Source organism: Etheostoma cragini, chromosome 8 (assembly GCF_013103735.1).
Source record: "Etheostoma cragini isolate CJK2018 chromosome 8, CSU_Ecrag_1.0, whole genome shotgun sequence".
Classification (NCBI taxonomy): domain Eukaryota; kingdom Metazoa; phylum Chordata; class Actinopteri; order Perciformes; family Percidae; genus Etheostoma; species Etheostoma cragini.
Genome location: NC_048414.1, coordinates 23249062 through 23273130, shown reverse-complemented (window position 1 = coordinate 23273130; position 24069 = coordinate 23249062). Strand labels below are relative to the sequence as shown.

The 24069-nt window shown below is 39.1% G+C and overlaps 2 protein-coding genes across 6 annotated transcripts in view; both read right to left on the bottom strand.

The window, feature by feature from the left end:
* Positions 1-1424: 1424 nt before the first annotated feature.
* On the bottom strand, positions 1425-10040 carry tcp11l1 (t-complex 11, testis-specific-like 1). Of its 4 annotated transcripts, none has more exons than XM_034878399.1 (10): positions 9960-10040; positions 9157-9299; positions 6759-6891; positions 6536-6656; positions 6123-6343; positions 5673-5809; positions 4190-4368; positions 3865-4046; positions 2947-3119; positions 1425-2711 (listed from the first exon to the last, which is right to left on the bottom strand). In XM_034878399.1, the coding sequence occupies exons 2-10, from the start codon at positions 9296-9298 to the stop codon at positions 2488-2490; spliced, it is 1512 nt and encodes a 503-aa protein (XP_034734290.1). In that variant the 5' UTR covers position 9299; positions 9960-10040; the 3' UTR covers positions 1425-2487. The 4 variants fall into 4 exon arrangements, with proteins under 4 accessions (XP_034734290.1, XP_034734288.1, XP_034734289.1 ...); XM_034878397.1 differs by having other exon boundaries at positions 9157-9306; positions 9692-10038; XM_034878398.1 differs by having other exon boundaries at positions 9692-10038.
* Positions 10041-19316: 9276 nt separating this feature from the next.
* LOC117948623 (DEP domain-containing protein 7-like) overlaps positions 19317-24069 on the bottom strand; it is a 13932-nt gene continuing 9179 nt past the window's right edge. For both annotated transcript variants that reach the window (XM_034878375.1, XM_034878374.1), the window contains exons 11-12: positions 22617-22692; positions 19317-19670 (exon numbers count right to left, since the gene is read on the bottom strand). In XM_034878375.1, coding sequence (XP_034734266.1) covers positions 19462-19670; positions 22617-22692 — 285 coding nt within the window. In that variant the 3' untranslated portion in view covers positions 19317-19461. The remainder of the gene's footprint in view (positions 19671-22616; positions 22693-24069) is intronic.

The window sequence follows — 24069 nt, the reverse complement described above, 5'->3', positions numbered from 1 at the left end:
TTATGTTCACTAGCAGAAATTAGCTAAATCATCTCGTAACAAGTTACTTAGAATGTTGGATAACAAACAAGTATTACAATTGTGGAAACTATAGAGCTTTTTTCCCCCTGAAACCTCTGACTAATGGTAAACTTATGTCTTCTTGTACCCTTTTTTTTTGTTGTTTGTATTGCTCCATAAGTCTTTTTAATTTTAAATTTGTAAACTTGATTTTTATGTGCTATTATTGCTTCCCTGATTCTCTGTAAACTGAATTTTGTCAATAAAAAAACATGTATTTAACAAGGATTTAAGAAATGACTCAGCTATGTGGAACAAACAATGCTTTATTGGCATGTTGGATGAACATTAAATGACAAATAGTGTAATTGATGCGACCAGTCAATGTGTTATTCATTTTGGGACTATGCAACGTAATTCTGCCTGGAGTTATGAAGAAACGTTACAACCCCTTTAATTATTATGTGGTTAGTTGAAGGAATGAATGTGTAAACTATTATGCAAAGCAAAGTGTTTGTCAAACATAAATATTCTTAACACCTAATAAAGTTCATAAAGATTTTAAGAATATTTATTAGCATTTCTGATGGTTTAAAATATAAATATGATATAAACCATCAGAAATGTTATAAATAAGTGAACATTTGTACTACTAAGTAACAGTTAAAGAGAGCAGCTGTTCAGGTTGTCCGTAACACCAGTCTGGTTTCCCTCGAGTACAAATTAATTTATCTTGGTCATTTTCCTTTTATCTTATATACGGTAAATGTTAAACGTATTTGTGCACATACAGTGGAAACAAAAAGTGTACATACCTTTTATTTGTATATTGCCGTGCGGCTTATTCACAGATCCTTGTTATAAGAAGACTCCATTTGTTGCCTGTTAAGTTTAAGAATGGATTTTTATAATTATCGTCAAATTTAGATACCGCATGGTCTAACCCCCTGCTGCATTTCAGAGGAAATTTAAATCCTTTCAATAAACATTTCAATAAACCATTCTGACATGAGTAGAGTGTTCAAAAAAGGTTCTTATCCAGTTTTAATTTAGGCTGGTAGAGAATAAAGATGCTTCCTTTAAGCTACTATTTATGCACATTTACAATTACAAATCCAATGTATCTTGTGTTTTCATTTTTAGTAGACTGCAAAAAAATGCAGATGCACAAAAAAAAAAGCTAATATTTTTACTGTTACTCTAACCAAGTAAATCTGATAAGGCCGATTAAAAATTATTTGTTATATATAAAAATAAATAGCAGCCTTCATCAATCTACAACAACACTAACCTCCAACACCAGTTGAATGTGTTCATATTTTAAATGCTTTTGTTTCTAAACTCATGTCTGGATGTTAGTCTGAAAAACTATGCAGCACAAAGTATGTTGCCCACATGCTACATTATATTTCATGGCTTTTTTCAATGACTGACACAAACTGTATAGTCATTAGAGAGCCATGAAATATCAAACGTACCCTTAGAGCCAAACATGTTTTCAGCTAGCAGGCATAAATGGAGGGAGAGACAGAATGCAGGAAAAAAAAACGCAGAAATTAGTGCTATATTATGTCAACAGCTGCAGAAAATAAATTTTCCGGTACGTTACGTTAGGTTGTTATCTGCAGAAAATTACTGTAACTATAACGTCAGAAAAAACAACTGAATTTCATGTTTCATGTTTCTAGTTCCATGACTTTTCCTAGCCTGGAAAATTAGATTTTATATTCCAAGACTTGTCCAGGTTTTCATGACCGTGGGAAGCCTATCAAACACAGTTACTGTATTGGCTTGGATACCAAGCTATTTTGATGGATACCCAGCCCTGCTAGTAATACTGAACAAAACGTAAGATGGCTGGATGGTTATGAGGCCTACGATTTTATCATATAAGCAACCATGGGTGGGAAACAAAATGGAAAATTGAATGTATTGTGATTTGCAACGATTATTATAATCAATTCTTTTCCCCGGAATCCATATTTTTTATTAATTTTAAACGATTCATCTAAATATTTTCTGTTTATACGGCAACTAAATCACATCCGATTCCAGCAAAACAGCCGTAAAGCAGAAAAAGCAAAAAATACATGTTAAGCACTTGAAAAAAATGTCAGACTATGCATTCTTTTTAGAAAACAAAAATGTCTCAAGATAAATGGTCTCTAGAAGTGTATTATTCAAAAATCGCATTACTCCAAACTATCAAATCCCACTACCAGCACCCCTGTATCATGACAGAAACAAATCCGGACAGAAGCAATCGCCCCAGCCCTATAAACAACACTGTGATTTAATGCAACTGATTCGGTAGCCACCGTTTTCTGATTATGTTGGTTTAAGTTGCATGCTCTTGGGAACTGGCTTTGCCTGCTGAACACAGATCAGCTTCCTCAACTCGTTGCTCTAAATCTTAACCGTTACTAGTGAGGGGAAATTGCAAAACTACGGACCACTCTTCACATGACTCTTACTGCATTTCAGTGTTTACGTCTCTGTGCTGGGACTCTCTCCTGCTGTCAGTAATTTATGAAGAATTTTTTGGTAGTACGGGGAGAAGACCAGCTTGTTGAAGTTGATGAGGCGACTGAAGCGAACAGCAAGCTCCTTCAGCTCCCTGCTGACTGGAGCCAGACCTCCTGGGAGAGGAGGAGGGGTCTTATGTTGACTGGACTCCAGCGAAGCCAGGAGATAGTTGTGAACCCGAGACTCTGAGGAGGGGAAAAAAGAAGAGAAGAGTTCTCTGTCACTCCCAACTAAAAATGTAAATAAAACACACACACACACACACACACACACACACACACACACACACACACACACACACACACACACACACACACACACACACACACACACACACACACACACACACACACACACACACACACACACACACACCTCCTACCCCTAAGGGGTCATCATATTACATATGACTCATTTTACCCATCAGTTTGCGGATTCTGTTGTCTGGTTGGATGGTAGCAGAGATTTGTCCCTTCAGAGTGCTCTTTAGGTCGGGGGACAATGGAGAGTAGCCATGTTGGCTTAGACATTGACTCAACTCAACACACAGTTTCTCTCCGATGGTTGCTAAAGCCTCCTGTGCACTAAAAGACCTTGAGACAGGCAATAGAGAAGCATTTAAAGTAAAGCAACACAACTCGTAAAACTGGTGCTAGCATTAAAACGATGCAAGTATGGATGTAATAGTATCTTTGTAACAGAAAGCTTTTGCATATTATTTTGCACTCTGCCTGGAAATGTATTCTACTATATATCACTGAAACAGCTATACTAAAACTATAAATCTATCCCTAAATCCCTTTTGAATTCTTCTCGACAGCCTTAAAAGGACAAGCCCTTCTCTGATTTGGGACCCGTTTTACCTTGAAGCCACTGAAGCTCAGAGGATAAATCAACTGGACTATCCTGAATTACTGGGTTGTGGTTTCGGAAAAAGAGCTGTTGAGTTTTTCAAATTTAGTTTTTTGGCACTTTCAGCACCATAAGCCTAGTGCTATCTAGTTTCATTTTATTGGAAAAATGGCAGACATTGCTACTGTCGATGTCTCCAACACTTGGCAACTTACTCCAAAACAATCTAGATTGACAAATAGCACAACAAGTAAGAGGAAAAATATGTTTTTTTAATTTTGGGGTGAATTGTCCCCATATTATAAAAAATATTGTTCAGTGCCGCTTTAAAGAACATTAGATTAGACATTAGGTGTAGACAACATCTGCTTCACCAAAATAAAGGTGTCTGAAACATAAAGATGGTTGTACCCCTCACCAACTAGAAAATGTGTCCAGTGTAGCTTTATTAACTGTATGTGTGACAATTAAAGCACTGGCACTCACGGTGTGTGCATGTCTGCAAGCAGGACATTAACAGTGCTTTTAAGAGTCTCCATCAGCCCTGGCAGGCCTGAGATAGCCTCCCCTGTGGTAGTGTAGATGATGAGGAGCACAGAGGAGAGCAGGACTAACTGCTCAGCCTCATGATGCATCTCCTGAAACCGAACTTGATCCATCAACACTGTCTAGAGAGAGGAGAGGAATACGGTTTATTGTGGCAGAAACACAAGAGATGAAACATTTAAAAAAATCACACGGGGCAGAATGAATTATAAAAGATTAACAACTTACAGAGAGACACAATGACAAGCTTTAGACTTTTTTTTACCTCTGGGAAGGGTTCTGAGGTGTGGTCCCACCTCAGCAGGCGTAGATAGGCATGATTATGGACATTAACGGAGATGAGTAAGGGAGGATCAGATGTGGCAGCACTAGATCCATCAGCCCCGGACTCTCTCAAACATTTGACTGTGTCCTCAAGCCACTTCTCAGTGTAGTCTAAGGCATCTGAAGAACAGATAATTTCTTTGTTTCAGCTGTACTGAATACAGTGAATTCTTGTCTTCCCAATTACTTGGCATGCCATAACAAAATATCCATTCACCTTCCTGCTTTATGAAGTATGCCAAAATCATAACACTAATAGCAACTTCTTCAAGTAGGACGTTCTATTGTTTATTATTTCAGTGGTCAACTTAAGATATTTCACTTTCTGCTTATTTTGCCATTTCATGTACTAACTTACAAAAAAAAAAAACATGTCAGCACTGAAATATGTGATGCTTAATTAAAGGAGAGAGTAGTCAGATGAATTAAATTACTTTGGGTTAACCTATGTGCAGATTTTGTGGCAAATAAAGCATTCAAATGTCACTAAATTTCACTTGAATTTCATGAACAATTTTTGTTTGTTCATGACCCCATTTTGTTTCAGGGTGGGTAGCTGCATCACTGCAATGCTACAAAGAAAGAAACCATGGTGACATGGAAACATGGTTCTATTTCCAGGTGCAAGATCCAACACAAGTCAAAGCGGCTGAACTTCTCAAGGAAAATATGTATCCAACATAGGCATAAATCCCAGGGGCGTTGGGGGGTTCAGGCTATTTTATTCCCATTAACATCGGATGAAGTTATTCTTCTCTCAACTAGAAATGATGCTGAGAAATCCATTAATTATTCATAACAAAAAAATGTTAGTGCTATGTTACTGTATTATAATGTAATGTTTGCTAGCTTGTTTGGATAGAAATGCACCAACTCCAACTAACGTTAACACGGCGATAAACCTGACGTTATGTATGTGAACTAATATTAAGGTTAATATTGAACATCAACAGTTGTGTTTTGCCCAATATGAGGTTAAGTGGCAGATCAGTAGGTTTGCTGCAGTTAAATGTATATCCTCTGTCCCAGACAAAACCTAATATTTATGTGGAGGATGCTAGATAATTTTGTAATTATATAAATAATATGATTATAATTATGAAATTCAAGTGAAATTTAGTGACAGCTGAATACTTTATTTACCACAAAATCTGCACATGTAATTTACTTCTTCTGACTTCATCAACCTCTAATAAAGCATCACATGTTTCTGTGTTGACAAATTTTACATTTGTCCCCCCCCCCAACTATTAGATGAGATTAATATCCTATATGGTATGTGACATGTTATCTGCAATGTGTTTCAGCTGCAAATGTCCTCTTGTAGGTTTGTATCTACCTATACAAGGTAGTCCAATATGCAATTGTTTTGCATGAAAAAAAACGTATAATATGACTCATTTATTGCAAGAGAGATTACTTACTGGGGTGTTTGTCCAGAAACTCTTGGAACTTGCTCCTTTCAAATTCAACCGATTGTTGCATCAGATGAGGTCTGATGCTGGTCAGGGCAAAGTTAGCCATGTCCACCTTCATCAGGTCCAGCACAGAGAATATAGTCCTAGGACAGAGGTTGACAGTGGAAGACAGAGACAGAAATGATATTTTATGAAATGATATCCTCTCAGAATGTACCGTTTGAAAATCCAGGTCGAACTGGACTGGGGTTGAACTTGTTATTCCCTTTCATTAAGTCTGCTTTAGGTTTAAGGACTTGCTAGCTCAGCTCTTATCATCCTCAATAATAACAGCACACCTGAACAAGCTGACTTCTGCACTGTGGACTGGAATGAAATTTCAAGTAAAAAAAAACAAACTAAGAGCTTGAACACACACAAAACTAGTAATATGCTCTCTCTTGTCCCTTGGCTTACTTGAGCAGAGGCACAATATCGGTGATCTGCTTCAGCTTTTCGATGTCCCCATCTCTGTAGGGGGCGCACAACGAGCCCATCATCCCAACAATGAAGTGGGACAGCTGACTGATGTCAAGCGCTCCATTCTCAGCCTGTTGCTGGATTAGAGGCAGATCCAGAACCTCATCGATACGGGAGCGCAGACGACCGTGGCCAGGCAGCAAGAAAGAAAGCAGTGTCTGGGAGAGCAGGAAATATATGATGATTTAAGGCAGACAGGAAAATATTAAGAGGAATTAAGGGATAGATATTGTAGTTTGGTGTGGCATAATCACTGATGGTAAAGCTGTGCCGCAATGACATTCCAGTTTTGGAGTCATCTGGGCTGGTTTATTTCCTGAATACAATTTAGTTTTTTAAACCTGCCTTACCTCTTTGATCTCAGCCAGCAGTTTGATGGAATGTTCGTACGTTGGCGGATTCTCCTTCAACTGAGCCTCCAAACAATCCCAGAATGCTTTGTGCACAATCTCCTTCACTTTGCGCTCCAAACTGTACAGATCCACAGGACTGTTACTTCAACAGCAAAAAAGAACTCATCCCAAAAACAGAAAGGCTCAAAATGACAGTTACTGTCTCTAATTAAACGCTCACCTCCCTTCAGGAGGCTCTGCAGGTTTGACTTGAAAAGCAGCATTGACCATTATTTCATGAGCCAAAGCCATGTTGGTGACTCCTTTAGCTGTCTCCATCAGCTCCTCCACAGAGGCAAACCTGGAGGGGCTGGCTGTGAGGGAAATATATCTTTATGTGATTTATTCCAACAAAATTACACATTAAAGTGTATTTTTCTCCAAAAGAAAGAAACCAGAACATTGATATTGTTGAGGAAAAACCTGAGCTATTGAACTGATTTGCAAATAGAATTCATTATCTAATTATCAGACTAAGTGGATTTAGTCTGATTGTATTAAAAGCAAAAGGTACACACCAACTACGAGATGTGTTAATCCCTTCCACTGACCCTGCTGTCAGTGTATCCATAAAGCCCTCTGTTCAGCATACCTGCCTTACAGCAGAATTTATAGTCTTGCCCCTCATTGATAATCACATTTTATAACTGCGAGCTTGAAAAAGAAGTCACAAATTCCCATCTGCCAAGTGTAGCGCTACCCAAATGCGAAATTTGGAAAACATGATAAAAGCCACAGTGGGAACTATTAGAAAATGTAGCATTTTTTAAAAATCAGAAGAAATGTATATGACACGGCTACCAAACACTTTGAGTTATACTTGTCTGGTTTCTGGCATTGTGGGATACCTTTTATATTGATATGATGTATTCCAGGGGTCAGCAACCTTTGGCAGATGTGCCACCATGGCCCTATCTGATTGTAATATCTGAACATTCTAGACCTTGTGGACAGGAATGTACCTTTCAGAGGCCATGTATTGTGTCTTTTTCTTCCAGACATATTAAAGTTACTGCCAAATGTCCTGTCTTAAGTCCACTAAATGTGTCTAGGTATAACAATCAAGCAACCACTCTAGAAATGATGCTATCGAACGTAATAATCTCTCTCTGTAAACTGCAACAACCCAGTGACAGATAATGTGCAGAGAAACAGCTGTGCAGCAGTGATGTGCGAGATGACAAAATCTGCATTTTCACCTATGAAGTAAATGTAGCAGCTTCACAATCAATGCCAACTGCATGGCTGATGAACATGATAGTTGTACGTATTTCTGCATCACACCTGACGGGTTAGAGTGTGACATGCTCAATTAATGACAAGATGAAGGAGCTGCATTGTTAAAGAGTTTTAAACAGACACAAGCACAACAGACAGGAAGAGATTATTTGCCAACCCCTGAAGTTGTGTGTATATGGGCGTTTTCACACTGACAGCCTTTAGGCCGTTTTTACACCCGTAGTCCATTTGCTTCGAATCAGTTCGTGAGTTTGTAAACTTGGAGCGATTTGCCCTTGGTCGGTTTGGTTTCACACTAGGAAAAATCCAAGCATACCAAACTGCACCATTACAAATCCTGCAAGAACATCCACTACTCTTCTTGGTTGGATGTTTCTGGGGGCGGGAGCAAGAAAATAAATATAGGAACAAGGTCCTGTTCTGGACTAGTGCATATTTCTTGCAGCTCATTTCATTAAAATGATCAGACATTGTTTGAAACGTTACTAAGTCTACTCTGGTCACCGAAACTTCACTAAGGTCTGCCAGCGTCTGAAGTTTTCTGACCTGGTGACCTGAGCAGACGCAGTAACGTCGCTCGCAAAACAATACCTGGTAATTTTAATGAAATGAGCTGGTTTGACCATGGAGATGCAAGACATCTGCACTGGTCCAGAACACAGGACCTTGTTCCTGTATTTACTTTCTTGCTCCTGCCTCCAGAAACAACCGACCAGCAATAACAGGAGTGGATGTTGCGTGATTTGTAATTGTGCACTTAGGTACGATCAGATTTTTCCAAGTGTGAAACCAAACTTAACCAAACCGGCCGAGGGCAAATCGCTCCAAGTTTCCAAACCCACCAACTGATTCGGACCAAAACAAACGAACTACAGGTGTGAAAACGCCCTATTGTTATTTTCCCTCACATAAACATTGATTCCTCCCCTTTGTACAAAAGGACGTTGTTTTTCTTTCCTGTCTTTCAGTGGGTATTTCAGGTCTGTGTAGTGATTTCTAACAAACATAGTGTATATTGTAATTTACCCAATGGGGATCAATGGTATACTTTAAGTTAATTAATACAAATCTGAGAAGGAACTGAGCTAGGTAGTTACAGTATGTGAAAGGGAGCAGATTGAATCCTAAATGCTTTCACCGCATGGCCATGTCTACATGTACTGAGGCCACTTGCAGCAGTAGCTTGGACGTCCTGGGGACAGCTGTCCAACATAAAATCTGTTTTGTTTATCCGGATGCTGGTCACATTTCTAAAAGCTTTATAAGCATACTCACACATGTACACAATACATTTCTTTATTTGACTTTCTCTTGGCAGTGTTTCTCCCCCTACTACTTACCTTGAGGAGTGTTTCCCCTGTGTGGGCTCGGAGTTTTTTCTCGGACCTTCTTCCTCACTGTCTCCTCAGTAGCATCCTGTGTCCTCTCCTCCTTCGAGTCATTGTCTCCTCCAACCTCGCGGTGGTCTCCCTCTTTTGGCATGCTAAGGTATGCAAGATAACAGATAATTTTAGAGTTGCAATCAGAAGTTATTTCACATGCTGTATAATGCTGAAAGTCAGACAAATGATTGCAGTATTTGCGACAAGAGTGTACAGTTGTGTTAGCGATTTTTTTTATAGCTAGCCATGGAATGTTGCTACATCAGTAAACACTGATAGTAATTTGCCAGGATTTCATGTTACAGTCCAAAAACAGAAAGATGAGATGCGGGATGTTGTGAACTATTGGACGATGACATCATCTAGAGTGGAAAGGGGAGGGGGAGAGAATTCAGTGTGCCAGTGCGACGCTAACTGACTCAGGTTGTGATCACGACAGTGGTAAACAGAACAGCCTGTCTTTACAATCTTATGTGCGGTTAACGTTACTAACCTTGTAAGTTAGTCGGCAGCCCCGAGGAACGAGCGAGATGGGTTAACGTTAGCTGTGAAGCTCAATTTATCTACCGTTAGCTTTAGTCTGGGTTAAAAGACACTAATAACAACAAAGCCTTATTATGACGCAGCTAACGTTATTCCTTTATAAACCGGCCAAAGCAAAATAATCCCTGTCACAGAGTTATGAACTACTTCACCACTGCCAGACACCGTTTTCAACAGAAGAAAGGCCTTGTTTCGTAGTAGAAACGCTAGCTACTGACATCGCAGCCTTCCTCAAATGGGTCGCCGCCTCAGATGCTAGATTGCACCAGAAACACGTGTCGACGTCAACACGGGCATACTGCGCATTGCGCAGGCGCGAACACTCGAGCTGACCTGCAATGGCCAATCATGCATATACCCCTACCAGTGATGTTTACCGGCGATGACAGTTAGTCGGTTTTCTTTAACTGTCTATGGTTTTGCGGCGGATGTACCTGTCTTAACACGTACACAAAATAGTACAATCCCTGTCTGCCTGAAAGTTAAAAACAAAACAACTACGAGGGTAAAAAGTGAAGCACATAACATCCCCCCCACTTTTAGCGTGCATGGACCCAACATATTTTCACATGTAAATCGGTAAAGTATGTGTTCATTTCAACCAACACTAGTGTTGTCATGGTTGGGAAAGTGTATAGAAGACCAAAAACATATTTTCATAGTTTTATTTGGTTTCTAAAACGCTGTTCCCATTCATTCACAAAGAAAAATGTTGTCCTTAAAAGTTTGGATTTTCCATTTTTTTTAAATTTTAAATTACTACTTGGTTCACATCCTAGGCTGCTATCAATAAAACTTAATAAAAAGTAATAAAATCATCTATTCAGAGATAGAACTTTTTAAAACCTATTTAAGACCTTTCTGTTTACCAGAAACAACTTTGAAGTAGCTAGCGCTAAACCAACCTGAGTCCTTTTTAAAAAATAGTACTTTTAGCGTGTACAGAGCCAACATACTGTATTTTCCCATGTAAATTGGTAAAGTATGTGTTTACTTCAACCAACACAAGCGTTGTCATGGTTGGAAAAGTCTAGAGAAGACCAAAAACGTCTTTTCATAGTATTATTTGGTGTCTGTTGAGTCGGAATGAAGTGTGTTTTTTGATGTTTAGCGATGCGAGCCATAGCAAAATATACAGTACAAGCCAAACGTTTGAACACATCTTCTCATTCACAGGTATGTGTGTAATTAATTGATGTTGTGCTCACTCGTTTGTAGTGTGCCAACACTGCAGAAATGAGAGCTTTCATATGGTTCCATCCCTGTAAACACGTATGAACCACACTGTGCAGCTACTGTAATGATAGAGTGGAGATGTGGTCTGTTTTCTTGCATGCTGAAACTCAATTTGATGTTATGTTAAGATATATCTTCAGTTTTCAGCAGGCACATGTCATACATGTGCTTCAATAACTTAATATTGACAAATCTGATTGGCTTGCATTAAAAAGTGCTATTTATGTGAAAAGAATATGTAAAAAGATTGTAAAAAGTATGTAAAAAATAGTAGCTGAAAAGTAGAATCAATAGTTTTTTGTGGGTTACTACGGTACTTATACCATACCCATAACTTATTACCATATCATAGACTTCTATTGTTCACAGGTACATGGACTGTAAACATTTCCATGGCTGCAGCGACTTATTGGACAAATCAAAGATTTCGTTTTAAACACTGAATAAAGTGGTTTGGTGTAAACATATATTTATTTTAAACATGAAATCAAAAACAATGCACAGCCAACAATGGTGTTGAATATAATGAGCTTATTACTTCATGTATCCTACATCATTTGGAACAAGCCAGTGGAAGGGTGCTGTGTTGTAATGGCCAAAAGGGACTACCAGCTGTTTCAGGCACAGCTAATAAGACGGTGCAGGGATGCCTTCTACTGGAAGGAGCTTCTCTGCATGTGTCAGGGCGCTGGCCTGGAAGAGACGTAGACTGATATGTTTTTATTTAAAATCCATAAAATAACAACAGACCATGGTTTTCTATGCTACAGTGGAACAGAGTTCCTTCTACAAAATCTTTTGCAGAGGCAAGTCACACTTTACAGCTGGGCTAAAACTACTTGTTTTTCTCAACTTTTTCTGTTTAGTAGAGCCTTATTGTGTGGGGAACAAGTACATATTCCATCCGTCAAATAATTAAAAACTTTTTTTTAGCACTTAGTTACATATATTCCAACTATCAGATGTGCTGTGATCAGGAGATGCAAATGCACTTGGTCTCTTGCACTAGCTAAACAATTTTGATTATTATTATTATTATATGTGTGATTCACATCACATGTGAATTAAAGATTATTTCTCAAATATTTTATAATATAACACATAAATAAGTCCTGTTTTAAAATGATCTGTGGTTTGTCGATCTAAAACACAAATGTTTATAACAATGCTATTATTGTTGTGATTTTATTATTTATTATTACTAGTAGAAATGTCTAAAATTATCATTAGCCCAGTGGTGGACATGCCATCTGGAACTAATATATATATATATATAATGACAATAATTTGTGTTGTTATTTTTCAAAAGGTTACTGAAAGCAATTTTGCCAGGGCCGTTTTTCAATCCCAGTCCGTCACTGTAGCCTACTAGTTGCAGCTATTGTATGCCAATGAATATATGTACTGTATACAGTGGTATCACTTCACTTTGAGCACCCACCACAGATTCTCAATAGGATTGTGGTCTGGGCTCAATGCGGGCCACTCCAGGACCTTGGTTTTGGTATCCTTCAGGAATTGTTGGACCAATTTCGATGTATGCTTTGGGTCATTGACTTAATTAGGAAAAATCCAACCTTTAAGAGCACCCATTTTCTTAGTGAATTAATAATGTATTGTGAATAAATTGATGTTCTTCTTTAAAATACAGGGGGCATAAGTAGACACACCCCCATGTTAAACAAGGTACAGTGTGTTAATTAGAGGTGTTGCTCTGTGTGTTTTGGAGTTTTGGAGAGAGCCAGGTTAGCAGGTTCTTGTCAATATGCTAATGAATTTAAAATTGTAAAACTCAGTTAAGCTAAGATAGTTCTTATCTCACTTAATGTTGCCAGGCAAACATGGATTTTTAACAACTTGCAACAAAACAAATCTGTTGACTATTTTTTTTTTTTGGGAGGGGTGCGAGTGTACAGCTGGACTCCACATTTAACCTTTCATATTCTGTTGTTTACAGGTCCCCTCAGTAATTAAAAACAAAATAACAGAAAAAGAACGACTGCTTGACCGAAGGACAAAGCTAGTTGTGTACAAACACAGACAAGAATTTAAGGGAGAAGGAAGTGAGGAAGCAAGGACTGAGGATAAAGAGGAAGGAAGAAAAGGTTTTAAAAATGGAAAATATCTCAGAGTTATGCAACAACCCAGAGAGGCCAACGCCAGACAGGTCACCTAAACTCAGACTTACTTTATATACTATTTAAGAGAAAAGGAAAAATGGCACCAAAAAGAAAGAGATTTGACAAAACTAAAGTAATGAAAAGTTAAAAATTCAATTAAAACATTAGCAAACACCATTAAATTTTCTCCGAACCACCTGATAACACCCTAGATGTTAGCTTTAATACAATTACAACATTATTAGCCCCCCCTCATGAAATTACAAAACTCTTGATTTCTCCATGGAAATGACCATTGACATCAAGTGTTTATAATGTATTTGTTTTCAACATAACAAAGACAAAAATTCCACTAAGTTTGATTGGTATATTTTATTGAGTTAAAACAAGAAAGGGCAATAATGAGACGTCCAAAATTTATAGCCCCCAGGCCATTATTATACTATAGTGATGGCCTTGGTGCCCTTAGAGTAGTTCTTTATTAGGTTGGCTCAGGTCTCCTGAGGGATTTTGGCCCATTCTTCTATTGCAAATTGTTCCAGCTGGTCTACATTGCGTGGTTTCCGAGCATGGACATTCACTTTGAGCACCCACCACAGATTCCCAATAGGATTGTGGTCTGGCTCTGTGCGGGCCACTCCAGGACCTTGGTTTTGGTATCCTTCAGGAATTGTTGGACCAATTTGAATGTATGCTTTGGGTCATTGTCTTGTTGGAAGACCCAGCGACAACCTAAAGATAAACCACGAACAGATTTCTGCATATTATCCCTCAAAATCTCAACATAATTTTTCTTTTTCATGATGCCATGCACCCAAACAAGGCTCCCTGTGCCTAAAGCTGCAAAACAGCCTCACAGCATGATGCTCCCACCACCATGTTTAACTGTGGGAACCGTGTTCTTAGGGTTGAAGGCTTCTCCCTTTCTTTGTCAAACATTGTTAAAGCCACATCCATGTGCCCAAACAGTTCCAGTTTAATCTTGTCAGACCAAAGCGCAGACTTCCAAAACTCACCTTTCAAATGTTCATCGGGTGTGATGTGGTGCTCTTTGAGTAAAGTGGTTCTTCTGGGAAGATGGCTCTGAAGCCCACCACAATGAAGAGCCCTTACATCTATGTTCCTTGAAACATCAACTCCAGAAGAGGCCAGGTCAGCAACAATCATCAGGGCATATGTCCGTGGCCCGTGTCCTCCTTGTGCTTGGCAATGAGGAATCGTAGAGGAATGGCTATAATATATACTGTATAATGGCCTTCATCCTTATCCCGAGCCTCTGCTCTTCTTTCTAAGCTCTAGACGGATTTCCTTTGTCTTTGGCATGGTGAGTATATGTAGTCGTAGTAATAATTTTCAGTAGCCTCTCCATAATGTGTTCAAGTGCCCTGTTTACTGGAGTCCTTTTATGCTGATTGAATGCTCAGGTGTTGTTAGGAAGCCAATTGACTGCACAGGTGTTGTTTAAAAGCTGATTGGTTAATTAGGTGTGTTTTGAAAGCAAAAATTCACATGGGGGCTAACATTTTTGACAACCCCATTTTTCACTATATTTGATATAAAGCAAGCCTAAAAATAGGTATTTTTTATTCAAAAATGTACCAGAAGCTACTAAAGCATTGGCGAATGTTTGATTATATCAAGTTTTATCAATACTGCAAACATTGTGAAGAATTTTAGGAAAATGTTCCATAATTCCTGGGGGGCTAATCATTTTGGCCTCAACTGTATACAGTCAAAAAGTAATGTGCAAACAACAGTGTCCTAATTTAACCAAGAATAGCCCAACACCTATCCTATGCAAGCCTAATGTATCTGAGGCTTTGTGCCAGATATGTTATAGCCCAATGTGTTATGTGGGCAGCTGTTGTCTTCCTGTGTGTGTTCCTATCTGTCTATCTAGGGTGTCATCCCCAATCCATGGGTCAGACTGAGAGAGCCAACCAGGACCTAGAACATCTGCTGTGGATAGAGTATGCCCACAACTCCCTGATCAACTCCTCCACTGGCTTCTTACCTTTCGAGGTAGCCGTGGAATACCAACCCACCCTTCTTCCCTGCTAAGGAGAGGAAATTGGCTGTTCCCTCGGTTCAGGAGAACCTAAAGTAAAGTTTGGAGCGACTCCCGGGAAGCCCTGCTCAACAAAGCGAAACTCACCACCGTTGCCAGTGTGGTAACTTGGCTTCCAGTTGAACTTTGTGCCATTTTAGTCTTAGTGTTTTATTCCTTGTGCTTATGTTAACGTCCTGTTTTCCCTGTCCAGACCTACGCCTCCAGACCTGTACACATGGCTCATCACGCTCAAGCCTTCCCACCTTCCTGCTTGGGATTCCAGAAAGAAAGTTTGGATCCAGCACTGCCTGCCCTCCTCTGCCCCTTTCCAGCTCGGAGTCCTCCTACCTTGTGTTTTCTGTCCTTGGCTGCTATAAGTACAGAAGTTACACTAAAAGGTTTTTGAATTGTTACTCTGTGTCCGTGTATGTTTTTCTCTGTGTTCTGGGTCAGAACCTCTGCCTTAACCCTCAAGTTGTCATCAGGTCAAATTGACCAGTTTTCCTATAACATTGTTCTTTTTATATGTGTATATATATATATATATATATATATATATATATATATATATATATATATATATATATATATATATATATATATATATATTATATATCCTATAATTACCCAATTGTAATTACCCAAAATAACACAACGCTCTTTAACAAGTACAAATCTCTACTATTATTAATTTTGGGGTGTCTCATTCAATTGCGTTTAAAAAAAATGTAAGTGGTTTTGAAATACTATTGAGTAAAAGTTGACATATTCCAGTCCTTGATTATCCATCAACATACATTTCTTTAATTTTAAATAATTCCCATTTTCTGCTTTTCTAACTCAAACTTTAGGTATGATTTTCTACAAATGACATTTATTGACCATAAATTCCAAAAATAACTGTAAAACTAAAGTTAATAAGTTAGTGTTGCGTAGTGTTGAAAACGTAAAAAAAAGCGTCAAAAGTGTTGAAAAAAGAAACAAAAATGTCAGAAAAAGTTTTTAAAAAATTGATCAAAAGCATCAACAAAAGTGCTGATTATAAATTTTAACGGAAGACAACACACAGGTTGACAGAATCGGTTAAAAATCAATGTAAATGTGTAAAAATGGCAAACGCTTGAGTTAGAAAACTAATCATGATGCAGTTTTTAAACATCCTAAAGTGTAATCTAGCTTAGATTGCACTTGTCTGGGAAATTATGGAAATTCTTATGGAGTAACGATGCAAGCAGCAATGCTTTGCCATGTTTTTCTGGATTCCTCTCCCCTCCAGTACTCTTGCTTTGCTGGTACAGAGCGCAGGGGACTGTGTGAGGATGAATTTACCTCCCAACATCTGGAAGCGGGCTTATTGATCATATATATATATATATATATATATAATATACATATATATTGATCATTAAAAACAAGATGAGCTATTTGCTGAAATGACACGGGGAGGGGTACATTGTCACGCTCCCCTCACGTGCATACACTGGCTTAGTGACATGCAATGCAGTCCTTTTCAATTTAATTTTAACTTGTTCTTTATTTATTGTGATCTGTGGCGCTGTCTTGGCCAGGACTCCCTTGAAAAAGAGATTAGTAATCTCAATGGGATTTTCCTGGTTAAATAAAGGTTAAATAAAAAGAAATAAAAAAAAATAGGCAACACTACATTTACATTCTCCTGTGTGAGAATTTGGTGTCTTAAAATGTTTATCCAAGGGTGAGTGTAAAGAGAGCTTGACAACTGGAATGAAGCCCCCCCCCACCCCCTTTAGTATGTTTACCATACTGAAAATTTGTTTGTGATTAAAGTCTGCTTTCATAAGCCATGAGTACCTAATTGCAGCTTGCAATCTTGTGCAATATCTGTAACTAGCTGCACATAATTTACTATTTCCTCCAAATCCAAACAACTGGTTTTGAAATTCAAGCCTCAGCAGCAGCAGATTGTTTGTGGCCCGTGAATAAAGTGGGAGTCAAAGGTACCAGAGCTAAAGTATGTTGAGTCAGTCACTCAATTTAAATGGTAAGTCAAAACATGCCCGTACAATAATTCACTCACTCAACTGGAACTTAAGTAAAGCTTGCCACTGAGATATTTAGCTTTGAGATGATGTTAACAGCCACAGCCTCGTTATCGTGGCATTTCTGAGACCTCAGTTCCTGTCCTCTGTAAGTAAAGATATAGATACTTTCTTGCACCGGACAAATTTAGAATCCCTTTTTTTGACAGGTCACTAGGGATTTATTAGGTGGACTGGTGTCCTCAACAAAACTTGTGATAAGGAAAAGTATAGACAATTGGCATTGTTACATATACTCTACCCAAAATGATTGATTCTAATGATGTAGAAGACAAATGTCAGGTTCAACATGTCAGGCATGTAAACTTGTTAAAAGTTAAAAGTCATTTAGTTTAAAGATCTGGTCAAATCACACTTCTATGAACAGTCCTATAAAAAGTTGCTCAGTCTACCATTCATTTCTATTGAAGCCTGCATGATGGACAAATTCAGGCATCCATAGCCTATTTCTTTGCAATCTTCAGCCAATAGTTCAAATAAGAATAACCGTGTAATAGTCTTTTCTCAAAGGTTTTCATGGTGTGGCACTTGTTTGCCCATTCAAAAAGGAATGGAAGTAGCCTGGCGTTTAAAAACCTGCATACTGTCTTACCTCCTCACACCTGGGGGAGACTTTAGATGTGTGAAAAATATGTCTCTAGGAAATCATAAAGTATAATAAGCTATTTTACTGGAATACATTAGGGGTGGGTGGGAGGGGCTTGTTCTCTGTTCACATCTGGAGTAATTACAGCAAAACTTCTACATTTGGAAACCAAGTGCACTCCCCTCGCATCCCTGATTGAAACAAATGGGGAAAATGATTGGAAGTGTGGTCAGTTTACTAGGGTGAGGTCTAAAATCAAACAACTATATTTATACAGTTTGATTTCAAGAGATAGTCCAATCAATGTAACAGGCAGTACGCAACAACCTGCCTTCTAATGATTAATACTCAACATTTGAGAGGCCAACGCCTTAATCGAGTTACTGATGGAGCGTTACTGTATATATGACATATCAGCTTTTCTTTTCACTAGTCAATGGAGCTGTTAGTGACATCTTCAGGACAGGGGCAGGATAGCAATGACTGCAGCCATCAAGAAGCAGGGATAACAGCTACAGCTACGGCAGCACTGCACTACTTGAAAGACGGAGCGGGGGGGACGGCTTCAAGATGATGCTACGACAACATTATCCTTCGAACTAAAAGCATCAATGCATATCATACCCTTCCAGCCTCTTATTTGTAAAAGAACACCCACTAAACTGTATACATTATAGCTTCTTTGGATAGTCTTTTCTCAAAGGCATTTATGGTGTCGCACTTTTTTGCCCGTTTCAAAAAGGAATGAAAGTCTTTTTTATAAAGACCTTAGTGGTCCCCTAATACTGTATCTGAAGTCTCTTTTATTTAGACCTTAGTGGTCCCCTAACACTGTATCTGAAGTCTCTTTTATTTACCTTAGTGGCCCCCTAATATTGTATCTGAAGTCTCTTTTATGAAGACCTTAGTGGTCCCCTAATACTGTACATAGATACATAGAAATAAAACAATAGATGTGGGTTGAGAAGATCTAAAGGTTATGTCCAATTCCACAATTTAAATGTGGTTGTGAAGTGAGCTAGCTTAATCAAATACCTAGATAATTCCGCGGAGAATTTTTGCAACATATTCTGCAAGAAGACACTTTTTCGATTCACTGTTATTCAGTCAGTCCATATTTTTCCAAATTTGATCCACAAATTCATTAAATTAAGATATACAAATGCTGGGGTTGGGTATATCAGTAAACACAACACATATTTACAGACTAAGAAAAACTGAATTCACAAAAGGCACTTTTTGCTGTAGCATATTCAGTAGATTTTGTTGCTTTTGTTTGACTTTCACCTTTGTTTTACAAATGATAGGATACCTCTTTTCTATTCTATTTCATTTGTTTTGTTAACCCTCACACCCATAAAAGAAGAAAAAACATGTTCAAGCTTAACAATTTATTTCAAAAGAAACAAGGCCAAACACAACTGTTTATTTTTTTCCTTCAATAAGGCAAATACACACATACAGTACAAGCGCAATCAAATGGAGGTTTCTTTTTTCCTTTTTTTGTCAGTGCCACATATGTATTAAGTTTGTTAGCTTGTGTCTGAAAGACCAACAATTTAACACAAATGTAAAAGGCAAAAAGTAGCTACTGTTGAAACTGACCGTAAAAGACAGATTGATATAGATTGTGTCATAGTCTTCACAAAACTACAGCACATTAACAGCATCACCAAAGTACTGGGTAAATATCTCTGGGTGGGCTTGATAAAAACGTCCAAGTAGGCGCTTTTTCTCCTTGGCAGATCTTTTGGTATCCAGGTGGATGCCGTTTAGCATAATCCACAGTTCCTCGTTGGTGGTCTTCTTTGTAGAGTCAGCGCAAGTCCTGCTGGAGACACGCTGACAAAATGTGAAGTCTGAATGACAGAAAAGAAAACTAGTTTTAAAAAGGGAGGGAACTTAGAGTTCAAATTAACTGCCACAATCATGAACATCGCATAAAAGGCCCAAATGGAATCTGCGGATTGTTTTACAGTTTTCAGCGGTGATCCAGAATTAAAATCTGCAGAATTTAGCAGAGTGTTTTTCTGCTTGTGGTGAAAATGTGTCAACACATCTTTTTTCATTTTCTGCAGAAGATTCTGTGGAAAATTCTGCGTCAGCCGATTCAGTGTGGCACTGGCAAGCAAAACTCTGGAAAATGCTGGTTGATCCCAGATCAGCTTGGGATCAGAGCCCTGTATCCATCCATGATCATGACATCAAGCAGGTGTCCTATGAATGGTATGAATGGAGGAATGAATGCATTTTTAAAGTGAATGTCTAGATATTTAGGAATGGATACATGAAATTGTTTTTTACTAAGACTGAATGCATGGATGCGTATGGAAGTACAGTGAGGAAAATAAGTATTTGAACACCCTGTTAGTTTGCAAGTTCTCCCACTTAGAAATCATGGAAGGGTCTGAAATTGTCATCGTAGGTGCATGTCCACTGTGAGAGACATCATCTAAAAAAAATAATCCAGAAATCACAATGTATGATTTTTTAACTATTTATTTGTATGATACAGCTGCAAATAAGTATTTGAACACCTGAGAAAATCATTGTTAATATTTGGTACAGTGGTCTTTGTTTGCAATTACAGAGGTCAAATGTTTCCTGTAGTTTTTTTACCAGGTTTGCACACACTGCAGAAGGGATTTTGTCCCACTCCTCCACAAAGATCTTTTCTAGATCAGTCAGGTTTCTGGGCTGTCGCTTAGAAACAGAGTTTGAGCTCCCTCCAAAGATTCTCTATGGGGTTTAGGTCTGGAGACTGGCTAGGCCACGCCAGAACCTTGATATGCTTCTTACAGAGCCACTCCTTGGATATCCTTGCTGTGTGCTTCGGGTCATTGTCATGTTGGAAGACCCAGCCTTGACCCATCTTCAATGCTCTAACTGAGGGAAGGAGGTTGTTCCCCAAAATCTCGCAATACATGGCCCGGTCATCCTCTCCTTAATACAGTGCAGTTGCCCTGTCCCATGTGCAGAAAAACACCCCCAATGCATGGTGCTACCACCCCCATGCTTCACAGTGGGGATGGTGTTCTTGGGATGGTACTCATCATTCTTCTTCCTCCAAACACGGTTAGTGGAATTATGACCAAAAAGTTCAATTTTGGTCTCATCTGACCACATGACTTTCTCCCATGACTCCTCTGGATCAAACAAATGGTTACTGGCAAATTTAAGACGGGCCTTGACATGTGCTGGTTTAAGCAGGGGAACCTTCCGTGCCAAGCATGATTTCTAACCATGATGTCTTAATGTATTACCAACAGTAACCTTGGAAACGGTGGTCCCAGCTCTTTTCAGTTCATTGACCAGCTCCTCCCGTGTAGTTCCGGGACGATTTCTCACCTTTCTTAGGATCATTGAGACCCCACAGGAGAGATCTTGCATTGAGCCCCAGTCCAAGGGAGATTAACAGTCATGTTTAGCCTCTTCCATTTTCTAATGATTGCTCCAACAGTGGAGCTTTTTTCACCAAGCTGCTTGGAAATTTCCCCGTAGCCCTTCCCAGCCTTGTGGAGGTGTACAATTTTGTCTCTAGTGTCTTTGGACAGCTCTTTGGTCTTGGCCATGTTAGTAGTTGGATTCTTACTGATTGTATGGGGTGGACAGATGTCTTTATGCAGCTAATGACCTCAAACAGGTACATCTAATTTAGCATAATAAATGGTGTGGAGGTGGACATTTTGAAGGCAGACTAACAGGTCTTTGAGGGTCAGAATTCTAGCTGATAGACAGGTGTTCAAATACTTATTTGCAGCTGTAAAAAAAAAATCATACATTGTGAATTCTGGATTGTTTTTGGGATTATGTCTCTCGCAGTGGACATGCACATACAATGACAATTTCAGACTCCATGATTTCTAAGTGGGAGAAAATATAGAGCAGGGTGTTCAAATACTTTTTTTCCTCACTGTAGGATTGAGTGGTTGTAAGACATGTATGGGTGAACAGAAGAATGTATGAAAGATGGCTTTTATCTCATTTTAGCATAGAAAATGGCAATTTGTAATCTGCAATTTGCTGACCCTGTGCTTGTTGTTGTGTCTAACTCTTGCAGCACTGTTACTCAGTGTCCAAAACTAATTTCTCCTTAGGGAGACTACTAAAGACACTTTAACTTTAATTAGTTGTGGCTACTCAAGGGCAACACAACATTGACACATGATTGCTAAGGGTGTTCACTGTGGTCACTTTCAAATCCAGCAGAATTGGAGCAACATTAGCATTTGATTTAGGTTTCTGCCCACTCGACAAATGTTTGGTAAATATTCACTTTGCTTTCAGCTCTGTTTTGTGTCCACCATCCTCTGAAGGGAATATGTAGCTCTATACCTGCTCAATACTCCACTCTGTAAAGCAGCTAATTGCTAACCTTGTCTGCAGTTTGGTTTTGGGCAGGTTTATCAGAATGTATTTGAGATTGATAAGAGGATGTAAGAATAAATTAAAACTAGTTGAAAATTAAACAATGATCTAATTTTGATAATCTTCCATTTCCTATGAATAAAGTTGATTTCCAATAGTTTATGATTTTAAAAAATGTGATAAATTAATAATAACTTTAACTTGAGGCAGCAATGGCAGTCTACAGCTTACAGCAGAGGCTTTTAAAGACCCTCCAGTCACTGAAAAATATTCAACAAACAATGTTATGCCAAGAAGAACATTGCCTGTGGAAGTAATCTGTGCTCCTGTGCTGACATTTAGAAACAGTGTAAAGCAGTATAAAAACTATGAGGTCATGTTTCACCCCCCCACGTGTTTTCTGTAACTAAACACATGGTGGTATTGTAGTCATTTACCAGTCACATCGGGTTGCTTTCCTTGTACGAGAGTAGCCAGCTTGTCACTCACTCGTTTGTGCAGAGCCCCTGGTATCTGGAACAAAGTAAATAAAATCTTGGTGGCAAATAATTTACTGGCAGAAAATGGTTTGGAGACAAAATTACATTGGAGATTTTTTTTTTTTCAAGTTCCCACTTATCCTTTTTACTGAAGACCACACAAATGTCTGAGAAAGCATTCTCTACTGGAGGACGCCGTTCCTTGCGACCGTGCATTTGCGCATCACTCAGACAGGGCTAATAGTCCCCATTGAAAAGGGAACTCCCTGCTGAGTTCAATGATACCTCACACAATAGTGTATAAGAAATGGGTCATCGGTTATTAAAAGGAAAATTCCGGTCAATTTTAACACGTAGCTTGGTTGTTTGGAAATTTGGAGTGTCTACTTGAAAGAATTATCAAACACGGGACATGATGTTAAACTGTCCATTGTGCCAAAAGATGGTATGCACATGAGGTTCGCCTTGATGTTGAGAGTGGCATGAGAGCTGAATTTTAGATGTGGAAAGTTGTTAATTTCGGGACACATCATCAGTAGTGTACCTTTAAATCAGGGGGTGTTTCGGCCTATCAACACTAGACACCCTCATCAAAGGTGGCCAGCTACAGGGTGATCAAACCTGAGCTTGTGCCCCATGCCCAATTGTAAAAAAAGAAGAAAAAAAAAGAAGTTGTTTTAAAAGGCGCACCTTGTTCTCCCTCCTCTTGGAAGGTTGTGACCTGCGCTCTCAAGTGGGGTATGGGGTGGGGGGAACCAGTGAGCGGGTCATATTGATGCACTTTGAGCCCAACTAGGGTCTTTCCGCTTGATCCATATCCACTGGCTGCTTCTTTCGGCCGCTCCAGAGACTGATCTAACTGTCTGTTGCAGAGCCTGTCCATGGATCCCAAGGGTTTTCAGCAGCTTGATGGTGGAAGAAGCCACGAATCCTCTGCATCCCACTTCAACCGGATAGATACTCGCTTTCCATCCTCGCTGTTGAGCATCTGCTGCCAGTTCTGTGTAGCGCAGTTTCTTGCGTTCATAGGCCTCTTCTGTTGAATTCTCCCATGGAACTGTGAGTTCTATGATGTAAACAGACTTCAGTGAAGGGGACCAAAGTACCAAATCTGGCCTAAGGGTAGTAACTGCAATCTCAGGTGGAAAGATTAGTTGCTGGCCAATATCAACTAGCATCTTCCAGTCCCTGGCCATGGCTAGTTGTCCAGCTTCTGGTTTGGTATGAGAATGGTTGGACTTTTTCTGTCCCTCTCGAATGAAATTTGGGGCCATGATGGAACTGTTTGTTCTTAGGGGCCAGGAGTTGATGTATTCCTCTTGCTCTCAAGAGATGCTGCCAGACCCTTGAGGACTTGATTGTGCCTCCAGGTGTAGCGGCCTTGCGTAAGGCTGGTCTTACAACCGGTCAA